Source organism: Rhinatrema bivittatum, chromosome 11 (genome assembly GCF_901001135.1).
Source record: "Rhinatrema bivittatum chromosome 11, aRhiBiv1.1, whole genome shotgun sequence".
NCBI classification, from domain to species: domain Eukaryota; kingdom Metazoa; phylum Chordata; class Amphibia; order Gymnophiona; family Rhinatrematidae; genus Rhinatrema; species Rhinatrema bivittatum.
The window spans coordinates 31,080,188-31,092,640 of NC_042625.1; the positions used below are offsets into that span (position 1 = coordinate 31,080,188).

The following is a 12,453-nucleotide window of genomic DNA, read 5'->3' on the forward strand; positions in this document are numbered from 1 at the left end:
AGAGGACGACTTTGAAGGATCTCATGTTGAAGGTGGTGTTCCTTGTGGCTATTTCTTCTGCACGCTGAGTGTCAGAGCTTCAGGCCTTATCCTGTAGGGAACCCTTTTTAAGGATTACCGAAGCGGGAGTTTCCTTGAGGACTGTTCCTTCTTTTCTGCCAAAGATAGTCTCCTCCTTTCATTTGAATCAGTCGGTGGAGCTTCCAGCATTTCCAGGTTTGGACCATTCTGATCCCTCTTTTAGGGAGCTCAGGAAGTTAGACGTATGCCACGTTATGTTGCGCTACATGGAGGTAACAAACAGTTTCCATATGTTGGATCATCTGTTTGTGCTCTGGAATAGTCCCAGAAGACGTCATAAGGCGTCTAGAGCCACTATTGCTCAGTGGTTGAAGGAGGCTATTGAGTCAGGTATCTTCTCTCTCGTCGGTCACTTCCGGTTGGTTTGAGAGCTCATTCTACTCGTTCGTAGGCAACATCGTGGGCGGAGTGTCAACAAGTTTCACCACAGGAGATTTGTAGGGCGGCGGCTCCAGGCTCAGCTGGCTTTGGAGAAGGAGTTATCTAAGCGGGACTCTCAAGATCCCACCCCAGGAAATAGAGCTCTGGTACATCCCAGGAGTCTGGACTGATCCAGGTACATACAGAGAAAGGAAAATTGGTTCTTACCTGCTAATTTTCGTTCCTATAGTACCATGGATCAGTCCAGAGTCCCACCCATTTCTGCGTAGAGGTAACAGAGAGTCCGCTTGTTCACTGGTTTTTTAATGCAATCTGCAGATAAGTGATTACAAATTTTCTAATTTTGCAAGTTCTCAAAAGTTATCGTGAGTTCTGCTTCCACTTGGGGTTGGTGAGCGGGATGTGTCCATTCCTAGCCCGAGTGGGATGTTGTCATGGTTAATTTAGTTGGATAGTTGAATTTTATGTGACATTCTGCTTTGATACCGATTAATACTGACAGATTGCAGGTGGCACCTCAGGGTATAGGGCAGAGTCAGTCAAAGCTTTCTCTGTCTCCATCTGCTGGAGAGGAGGCAAAACCCAGAAGTCTGGACTGATCCGTGGTACTACAGGAACGAAAATTAGCAGGAAAGAACCAATTTTCCTATACTGTATGCCTTGTACACTGAGTATTATTAAGGAATTCTGTTTTGATTCTCAAAAATATATTCATTATCTAGGAGGCAATAATCAAATCTTCCATTTTGGTACAAAACCCCTTGGTCAATTTTCACCTGTGTGGTTTGGACCAGTAATGAAAGCTAAGCTATGTGCCTAGGTTTGCTTTGATTATTGCCCCGGGGAAAAAAAATTAGCTGCAGAAATTATCACCTGCTTTTTCTGCGGGTAACTTTTCCACTGGAAACAATGCGTGTAGTTTCAGTTTGTACGACACTGCACATGTTGTTGTGTAGCCTGCCTTGGGGAATATTCCAAACAATGCAGGTAAAATTACCTGTGTTGTAGAACAATGTGGGTGTTTTTCCCCACATTGAGGGTGGGCAATATTTTTACCCAGAGAAATGGCTTTGAAAATTGCCCTCAGAGTAATGTAGTATTTGCTGGCAACTCATAGAGAGATATCCCAGTACATCCCATGTGCTGTACTGCAGGTAGCATAACTAATGGAGACCTATAAGCCAGTCTTCTATCCAAAGAATGCTAGCATAATATGAAATTATGTAATGCATAGAGAGAGCTGGAAAATAGATCAACTCGATGGTCCAGGGCCAACTCTGAATGCTTCTTTGTGAGAGATCTGGCTTTGATTCCTGGCTTCAGCTCCAGGCCAACCAGGGGCAAGACTGTTGTGAAAGCAACATTCACTGTCATGGAGAGGGAGGGAGTCCCTGTCTTGCTCAGGAGCGACTCCTTCTGGTTGACTTTATAGGTCAGGGACTTATCTGAAGGAGAGGCATATTTGCTGTTGTTTAGAGATATTATTTTAGTTCTTGGTGTAAGGTTTCTATACCTTCAGGGGGAGGCAGGAAGAGGATTTTGAAGAAGGGGAGAGGGGGTCTTTGACCACGCTCCCTGTTTTGCTTATAGTGTAAGCAGTGTTTAGGACATGGGATTTTATGTTACTTATTTTGTAAAGTTTTATGATTATTGTATTTTGTTCTGAAATATGTTTTATTGTAACTCTTCTAGATATTATGTGATTCACATGTAATTAAATCTGAATGAATGAATGAATGAAATGAAACACCAGGTTCTAGAAGGAATCATGGTCCGTACTTTTCAGCCCGAGGACAATCACTGCGATGGCTGGGCAAGATAGAGAGGGGAGAGAGGCTAAAATTGAGGAGCAATGCCAGCTAGCAGCCTATGGTGCTGAGGCCCTAGTTGGACCTGAAGTCCAAGGAGGAAGACAAAGTTGCTGGGGGTGGGGAGAAAAGGGGAAGGCGAAGAAAATACCTGAAAAATTTAGTTTAATGGTGGTTAATAGAACTAAGGACACAGTAAGGAGGTGATTTTCAAAAGGACTTGCATGTGTAAAAGCAGCATATATTGTAGCAATTTTCAGAAGTGCATTTATGCACCCAAAACTTTTTGACAGTTCAGGCCTACGAAGTGAATTTTCAAAGGAGTTCTGCGCATAAAAGTAGCAATTTTCAAAAGGCCATTTAGGTGGTAAAGTGCATTTCTGTGCTTAAAACCTAATTTCCCTGTACGTACATGGATTAGTCCAGACTCCTGGGTTTTGCCTCCCCTCCAGCAGATGAAGACAGAGAAGTTTTAACAGACTCTGCCCTTATCCCCAAGGTGCCACCTACACTCTGTCAGTATTTCTCTGTCTCTAGCAGATGGTGGAGATGCAAAACCTACGGTCTGGTATTAGTGAGGTGTTCTTAAAAAAAAAAAAAAGAGATTAGCCAAGTTTTACTCTGTTTTAGCCTGTTTTAGCCTGTTTCTTTTAAAAAAGTAAAAATAAAAAATAAAAAAAGGAAACCGGTTAATTGAAGACATTTCCTTTAGCCTTCCAGGGGGTTGTCAGGTCCTGAGGGGTTCATCCCCCCTGGTGTTAGAGGCTGCCGAGGCAGAGGTCGAGGGCCCTATTGCCTAGTAAGTGCCAATAAAGGGGTGATACCGGGGAGCCCGGCTTACTCATCCCGGGAGGACCAGGACCTATTTCAGCACTAAAGACAGGTTTGGCAAAATAAAATAATAATAATTTTAATCTTTACTGTTGGGGCAATCGGGCTCTCCCTTCCCTCGCGTCTCTCTTCCTTCAAGGCTCAGACTCGCGCCGGCTGTTCCTTTTTTCGTTGTCATTTTTTTATAGGGCTTCGGGTCTCCCGCTGTAATGCCGCAGAGAGCAAGTTGCTGGGCCTGCGGCTCGGCGTGCACGTGGGTTTCGCATGACGGCCTGTGTTCCTCCTGTCTCCCTGGGGGGGAGGTACCTCTGTTTCGGCCGGGGAGGACAGGGGGAGCACTCACATGGCTTCAGCGGGCTTAATAGGACCGTGGGCAGTTTCACCTGATCTGTTCCCGCTTAGCGTGGGAACGGATGCTATTTTAGGTTCCTTCCGAGCTGCCACGCGACCCGTGGTGAGGGAGGGGATTCTCCCACCGCCTCTATCCCCACAGCAGATAACCCCCGGGGGAGGGGGGGGCGAGCTCCACAGCAAAACGCGGATGCAGCAGAGGACAGCTCTGAGGGGGCAGAGGATTCCTCCTTATCTTCCTCATTTTCTTCTGAATTTATATTGCTGCTTCACAAGGCCTTTAAGGCCAGGAAATCAGAAAAGAGGCAGGCGGGTGATAGATTTTTTGCTGATCTTCCCATTTTGAAGTGGTCCAAGGCTACAGGTGCAGCTGGCTGGTAAAGTGCACCTTACGGTCTGTGCCTCCCCAGCCAGGCACAGATTCCTCCTCAGATATGTCGGACCAGGTTGATCAAACTATACCTTCCAAACCTTCGCTGGGGGTGGATGCAGATACAGATTAGCAGCAGGATTTATCCCGGAGTCCCTATGTAGTTGAAGGGGATGATCCAAAGGTTGTTCGCATTTTTAGGGAGGAGGAACTGGGTCCCCTCATTCCTGCAATTTTGAAGGAGTTAGGTATTGAGGTACCGCCAGAGGAATCCAGGCTGGGAGCTCTGGACCCAGTATTGTTGGGCCTACGGGGTCCGACCACGTCGTTCCCTTTTCATTTTTCAGCTACGGATTTACTATTCAGGGAAAGGGACACCTTGGGTCTCGGCTTGAAGGTTAGTAAAGCCATGGATAAGCTATATCCTCTGCCAGAGGAGGCATTAGAACTGCTTCGAGTCCCCAAGGTTGATGCAGCAGTCTCTGCAGTTACCAAAAAGACCACCATTCCAGTCACAGGGCTACAGCCCTGAAGGACCTTCAAGACCGGAAGTTGGAGCTCCAGCTCAAGAAAATATTTGAGGTCTCAGCACTCGGTGTGCGGGCCGCCATGTGCAGCAATTTTTCTTTGAGAGCTGGCCTACGCTGGGTGCAGAAGCTGCAGGCCAATGCAGGTTTTTCTGCTGAAGAAGCTCTTCAGGCAGGCCGTCTGGAAGCGGCTATTGCGTACAGTGCCGATGCTCTTTACGATCTGTTACGGACTTCGGCCAGATCTATGGTTTCTGCTGTCTTGGTGCGCAGACTCTTATGGTTAAGAAACTGGTCTGCAGATGTTTCTTCCAAAGCTCAGCTGGGTTCCCTGCCTTTCAAAGGCAAGTTGCTTTTCGGAAAGGACTTAGAGTACATGATTCAGTCCCTGGGCAAAAATAAAGTACATAGATTGCCAGAGGATAGGCCCAGATCCAGGGGCACTTTTTCCGCTCGGTCTCACTTCCGGGGAAATCGGAGATTCCAAACCCCCTGGTCTACCGGTTCTTCCTTTAGGCAGAATTTGAACAGACAACAGTCATGGTCTCAGTCCTTTCCAGGCAGATGTTTCGGTAGGCCCAACATCCCCCAGTCTGCTGCTGGAGTTAAGTCCTCGCAATGAAATGCGGCCGGTCCATTCCTCGATTCCAGTCATGGGGGGCAGGCTATTGCTCTTTTACCAGGAATGGGCCAAATTAACGTCGGACCAGTGGGTCCTTACCGTGATAAGTCAAGGTTACGCTTTAGATTTTGTTCGTCGTCCTCGGGACAGGTTTTTGGTGTCCCCATGCGCTTACAAGGGGAAGCGACAGGCGGTACACGATATATTACAATGCCTTCTCGAGCTGGGAGCCATAAAACCAGTTCCTCCTGCGGAGCGAAGAAGGGGCCGCTATTCCATTTACTTCATGGTCCCCAAGAAGGAAGGCACCTTCCGCCCTATCCTAGATTTGAAAAAGGTCAACAGATGTCTTTGAGTGCCTCGATTTTGAATGGAGACCCTGAGGTCCATCGTTGCCTCCATTTGAAAGGGAGAGTTTCTAGCATCACTGGACCTCATGGAGGCCTATCTGCATATCGGCATCAGGGCCGCCCATCAGAGGTTTCTAAGGTTTTTCATCTTGGCACATCATTATCAGTTCCAAGCTCTACCTTTCGGGCTTACCACCGCACCCAGGATGTTCACCAAGATAATGGTAGTGGTAGCAGCGCAGCTTCGAAGGGAAGGATTGTTGGTGCATCCCTACCTGGACGACTGGCTGATTTGGGCCAAATCAGAGGTACTCTGATAGACGGCGATCCACAGAGTACCCACCCGAGTGATCTCAAGAGTTGCAGTAATCAACATTGCAAAGAATTGTCTGATACTCTCTCAGTCCTTGGAATTTCTGGGGGCCCTGTTCGACATGCAGCAGGGGAGAGTTTTCCTTACCACGGACCGCATTGCCAAGCTGCAGGGTCAGATTCGAGACCTGCTGTCCAAGCATGTCCCCAAAGTCCGGGATTATTTGAGGGTCCTAGGATCGATGACTTCCACTCTGGAGTTAGTGCCATGGGCCTTTGCACATATGCGCCCGTTACAATCAGCATTGCTTTCCCGGTGGAATCCAATCTCCGAGCAATTTCATCTACCCCTTCCTCTTACGGATTTGGCACGGGTCAGTCTCGATTGGTGGCTCCTCTCGGACAACTTGTCCCACGGAGTCTCCTTGGTAATGCCCGAGTGAATAGTGGTTACCACAGATGCCAGTCTCTCCGGCTGGGGAGCGGTTTGTTTGAGGAAATCTGTACAGGGGCTATGGTCTCCAGAGGAATCGCAGTGGTCGATCAATCACCTAGAAACCAGGGCAGTGTTTTTGGCATTACAAGCTTTCCTTCCACTCCTTCAGGGGAAGTCGGTCAGAATTCTGTCCAAGTATGCAACCATGGTAGCTTACATCAATCGCCAAGGAGGGACCAAGAGCCAACCGATGGCGGTGGAGGCGCAATAGTTGATAGCTTGGTTAGAACAGCATCTACTCAGCATTGTGGCGTCTCACATAGCAGGAGTCAACAACGTTCAGGCAGACTTTCTCAGTCGGCATCGTCTCGATCCTGGGGAGTGGGAGTTGGCAGATGAAGCTTTTCATCTCATTTGCAACACGTGGGGGGTGCCCGGCATGGATCTGATGGCGACATTCCAGAATGCCAAAGCCCCACGTTTCTTCTGTCGCCGCAGAGAGACAGGAGCGGAAGGAGTAGATGCCCTGGCTCTCGCCTGGCTGACCGTCTTGCTGTACGTATTTCCGCCTTGGCCTCTGATCGGCAAGATACTCAGGCGAATAGAGCTTCACTCGACGGAGGTAATCCTCGTAGCTCCGGAGTGGCCGAGACGTCCTTGGTTTGCAGATCTCCTCAACCTAACAATAGCAGAACCCCTGCGATTTTGGGATTTCCTGGCTCTTCTGCATCAAGGAGCCGTCTGTTTGGAAGAGGCGGATCGCTTTTGTCTAGCGACATGGCTTTTGAGAGGCGGCATCTGAAGAGTAAAGGTTATTCGTACGTGGTGGTGTCTACTCTTTTGAGGTCTCGCAAGCCACCCACTTCCCTGGCATATGTCCGGGTGTGGAGGGTGTTTGAGAATTGGTGTGTGCAACGCAACGTCATTCCCATCCGAGCTTCAGTGTCAGATATTTTGTGTTTTCTGCAGGCCGGACTATCAAAAGGTAGCTTCCTAAGAGTTCAGGTAGCAGCTCTCGGTTGTTTACTTGGTACAATTCAAGGGGTGTCGCTAGCTACACATCCAGATGTGGCTCGGTTTCTTCGGGCAGCAAAGCATTTACAACCTCCGGTCCGATCTCCTTGCCCTTCTTGGAACCTGAACTTAGTTCTCAAAGCTCTTTGTGATGCACCTTTTGAGCCTCTAAAAAGGGTGACATTGAAAGATCTAATGTTAAAGGTGATCTTTCTGGTTGCTATTTCCTCTGCTCGTAGAGTGTCGGAGCTTCAGGCCTTATCATGCAGGGAGCCGTTCTTGAGAATTTCTGATCCTGGAGTATCCTTAAGGACAGTTCCTTCCTTTCTTCCAAAGGTAGTTTCGTCTTTTCATGTGAATCAGTCTGTGGAACTGCCGTCTTTTTCGGATTTGGACCGGTCTGATCCGTCGTTTAGAGACTTGAAAAAGCTAGATGTATGTAGAGCATTGCTAACATATCTGGAAGTTATGAACAGTTTTCATATGTCTGATCACCTTTTTGTGTTATGGAATGGTCCAAAACGAGGTAATATGGCCTCAAAAACCACAATCGCCCGCTGGCTGAAGGAGGCTATAAATTCAGCCTATTTGCTGCGGAATAGATCTCTACCGGTTGGTCTTCACACCCATTCCACTCATTCTCAGGCAGCCTCTTGAGCAGAGTGCCAACAGGTCTCTCCTCAGGAAATATGCAGAGCGCTACTTGGAAGTCGTTACACACTTTTGCAAGGCATTACCGGCTGGATGTCCAGGCACTGGGTTCCGGGGGATTTGGAGAAGGGGTGCTCTGAGCGGGCCTCTCCAGATCCCATCCCAGGTAAGAGAGCTCTGGTATATCCCAGGAGTCTGGACTGATCCGGGTACGTACAGGGAAAGGAAAATTGGTTCTTACCTTCTAATTTTTGTTCCTGTAGTACCACGGATCAGTCCAGAGTCCCACCCAATTCGCATACAGGTAATGGAGAGTCCGTTCATTCAGCATTTCCTTGTTTTTTGAGGGCTGCAGATTGCATTGGTTTTTATACGGGTTCTGTTCCCACTTGGGGCTAATGAGCCAGTTCAATAATGGCGTTATGTGTATATAGTTAAGTTTGGTTTTGATCCATTCTGCTTTGATATTGATTCATAATGACAGACTGTAGGTGGCACCTTGGGGATTAGGGCAGAGTCTGTTAAAACTTCTCTGTCTCCATCTGCTGGAGGGGAGGCAAAACCCAGGAGTCTAGACTGATCCGTGGTACTACAGGAACGGAAATTAGCAGGTAAGAACCAATTTTCCTTTTATATGCATAACTCCATTTGAAAATTACTTCCTGAATGTGCAAGTTGTGTCTGAGATAAAAGCAATGTAGAATATTCTGATGGTTGGTCTCTGTCTTTTGTTTTTAGTTGCTTGGAATCCCCCTGTCTATTTTGCAAGAAGCTCTGACACACAAAAAGATCGAAGCCAGATCAGAAGAGGTAATGAACGATCTAAAATACTGAAACTTTCAATAAAATGAAGCTGGAGTTACTATCCTGGTATTGCAGTAATTAGGAATATCCTAAGCTGATGTATGGAACATATGTGGACAGAGGAAGAAACTTGGTACAGTCCAGGTGACCCAGTTGCAGCATCTGAATGTGGTCAGTATGAAGCTGTATGAAAAGGGACAGTTTAGTACACCTATTAACATTAAATCCTCCACTGCTCCTATGCTAAATAAATGCGCTTCCCCATAGAAGCTACAAATTCAATTTTGGGCTAGTTATAACAGTAATGGGTGCTATTTTTCACCCCCTTCCATGATTCACAATGTCTGTCATTAGTAATCGCAGCCCTTGATGACTCCACTGGTAATTAAAATAGCACCTTGCTATAGTGTAGACATCTGTATCATAGCATAACACCGTGTCTGTGAACTGATTGAACCTTGCATATATATTAACCTCATGCTGTAATTCAGAGTCCTACTGGCCATATTGGTTATGGAGAAAACTGGAGTCTGTAGGCTGTGATACCTTTCTAAAGGACCAATGACAAATATGTTGGCGTACATGATTTTTCAAGGCTTCATGGACTCCTCCTTTAAGATGAAATCTGAAGAAAATGCCTGTGAGGCTTCTAAAGCTCAAATACTGCAACATCTGTTTCACTGGTCCTTTAGAAAAATGGTGTAATAGCTTCCAAAGACTCTTTAAACAGTAAGTAATTGTGCTATAGGAATATCCTAAAAATCAAACCAGAGAGTGGTTACAACCCTAAACAACAATGGTAAGATCTGTTCAGGCCCTAAGAAAGCATTAGGGGTATAATTTGCACAGGAAAGTGGTTATCATCCTGTACAGCTGTGTAAGTGGTAGTGGTGACAGTAAGAGAGGACTATGGGGTCCGAGGTCAGGTAGAAGACACGGGAGACGGGGAATTGTCGTAGGGTTGCAGATAGGAGTTTGTACACTTATCTACCGAAAGTGGATGAATCCCAGCCAAGCAGACTGCATGGGTCATTTTGGTCTTTATCTGCCAGTATTTACAAGGCATGTGCATTCATTGGAAACAAAGTAGAAAATTTTAACAAACTGTCCCATTTTGTTTCATTTCGTTTTGAAACAAAATGAAAGAAAAATGAATGCAAGTTCATTTATATTTGTTCATTTTGTAAATTTAAAAAAAAAAGGCTGTCACTGTTGCCAAAAAAAGCCCACCCTCCTCTCCTGGGACCTTCCCTAATCTTCCCTAGCATCCTCCAAACTTTCTTACCATTTTGTACAGAAAAACTTCACAATGGCACTTGGTCTGCAACTAGTGCCATTCGCAATAGCAGCAGCTGTAAGACAGCAGTGACCTAGGAATTGCGCCTGTCCCATGAAAACATTTTCAACAAAAGGGTCCAGGGCTGTTGGGGAGAATCGGGGAAGGGCTGGGGACTATGTGTGTGTAGGGAGGGGGGCTGCAAACCAGACATTTTGTTTTATTTTGTTTTTCCTTTCAGGGTTATTTCATTTTTTAAATATTTTCTATTTGTTTCTTTTTTTTAATTTTAAATAAATGAAACAAACAAACAACAAATGAATAAAAAAAAATTAAATGAAACCAAGAAAAGTCTCTGCACACCTGTACCATTTACTGTGTTACTGGGTTTCTCCAGTTCTGGGCCTATCACTTATTCTCCCAATATCTGGAATACTCAGTAACTATCAGCATCCTCTGGGTTCTGTGCTAAGGAAGCTGCTGTGACGACTGTGCTAGATGGGAGGAGAGGGACTAAAAACACGTGAAGGCTCATGGCACTGTAATCTAGCGATGTGCTGAGGTTTTGAAATGACAGAAATCACAGTCACATTTGTTTCATTTTGAGTTGTTTCCTATCTGAAACGACACAAGAAAATACATTTTTGCTTTGTTTCTGTGTTGTTAGCGCATGTTAAAAATACAGAAATAAAACTAAAAAAATTCTGAACAAAAAAAATAACAATTGAAACGACATGAAAGTTTTTCCCCTACTGTGATCCAGAAAAGGCTGGTTCTGATTGAGGCGGAAGGCCTCAGAGGGACAGAGGGAATCACCAGGTCCAAAAACAAAAATCCTGAACTATTAGGACCAGGTTGGTTTACAAATGATCACTGTTTCTTCTGCCAAGCTCAGGAGGTAATATTTCTCAGTTCTGAACATAAGTGCATATTAAATTTGGTTTGTGCTGGAACGCAGAAGGGTACATGGGGACTGAGAGGGTTCGCTGTGCAAGCCACCTCTCTCTCTGAAGCAGGAACTGCCATATTCAGCTTCCCAAAAGGACTAAATTTCTCTCCCTGTTTGTGGCCTTCTCCTTTTCGGATTTCTGCAGCTTCTGAGCCCGCTGAACATTGAGCTCTCATTCTACGCCCGCGATGCCGTCGCCAAAGCCATCTATGGACGGACGTTCAACTGGCTCGTCAATAAAATCAACGGATCTTTAGCTAACACGGTTAGTAAAGGAAAGAGGATCCCAGAAAGCGACACTGTGCTGCCAACTCCTGTTTATGCCAGGCAAAGAGAACAGAACAGTAGCTCTTACCATCAGACTGCACAGGGAAAGCAGAGATGAAAGCGATATAGAGTTTGGTGGGTGGGGTGGGGTAGCAGTGTGCAGGGGCTTGTTTTAGTTTCTCTTTCATTTCATGGGGGGGGGTATTTCATTTCCATTTTATTCTTTTTTTTTTTAGTGTGCACACCAAAATCTATCCACCAGCCCCGCCCCAATCCTTGCCAACCATACCCATGTGTTAAACTTTTTAAAAGATTCCCTGGGCTTCCCATCTCCTTGCTCCCCTCCCCACTTGTTACTCCCAAAGGGAGTCCAATAAGCCACGATCAATCCCCAGTCATTCCTGCCCTGGCAGTTTCATACTCCGTTGGTTTTGCTCTGTTTCCACTGGACAGTGCCCTGCAGAGAAATTTGCATCAGCACATATTTGTATATATGATACTGATCAACCAATCACGATGGCACCACTCAGATAACCTAACTGTTTAATGCTCTGTTGGAACAGGAGCCACCTAGGAAAACTGTGATTGGACTGTTGGATATCTATGGATTTGAAGTTTTTGAGACAAATGGGTAAGTCTGTCCATAAGAGCAACAAATTTCCTCTTAGACAGGGGGGTTGGTCATAACAGATGCCATCTGCATAATAAATGCAAAGGTTACCTTAGGCTTGCCATCTTTTTCATGTAAGCAGGAAGCGAGCACCAGTCCTTAAAAAAAAACTCACTTAGTGCCAATGCAAGCCACTAAAATACACAGAAGAAGTGAAGTCTGAGAATTACTATTTATCCAGGCTTTTACAGCAATGGTCATGCAATTAAAAATACTTTGCATATGCACCTATGCAGGATAATACTTATCCATTATTGATCTTGAGGTGGGACATAAATGAGACAGTGCCTGGGGAAACAACTTTTGCAGTAGGTCAGTTTTTTATGCATCGCACATAGACTGTCCTTTCTAGGATTATTACTGCAATCAAGAGAATTTTTTTCTCTCTCCCACCATATATCACTCTTTTTTCCCCTCTATTAAAGCCCGGCTGGTCCATTAACAATTATTAATCAGGTAGACTTGGGGATTATCACCTGCTCTGAGAGTGAGTCACAGGGAATGGATCTTCGCAATAGGGAACGTCAAGAAGGCTTGGATTGGCCCCTCTCAGAGACAGGATACTGGGCTGAGCCAGCATGGCGCCTCTTACATTCTTACTGGTTTTTATGTTTTCTTCAAGCTTTGAACAGTTCTGTATAAATTACTGCAATGAGAAGCTCCAGCAGCTGTTTATAGAGATGACACTGAAGGCAGAGCAGGAGGAGTATGAGACTGAAGGTATACAGGTAAGCACTCCTTCCCGTATCTATC

At 45.8% G+C, this 12,453-nt stretch overlaps 1 protein-coding gene across 2 annotated transcripts in view; it reads left to right on the plus strand.

Moving 5' to 3' along the window:
• The window catches only part of MYO1H (myosin IH), a 245,452-nt gene that overhangs the window by 99,862 nt on the left and 133,137 nt on the right, over nt 1-12,453 (plus strand). For both annotated transcript variants that reach the window (XM_029571488.1, XM_029571486.1), the window contains exons 9-12: nt 8,473-8,544; nt 10,909-11,028; nt 11,594-11,661; nt 12,323-12,428. In XM_029571488.1, the coding sequence (XP_029427348.1) occupies nt 8,473-8,544; nt 10,909-11,028; nt 11,594-11,661; nt 12,323-12,428 (366 nt within the window). The remainder of the gene's footprint in view (nt 1-8,472; nt 8,545-10,908; nt 11,029-11,593; nt 11,662-12,322; nt 12,429-12,453) is intronic.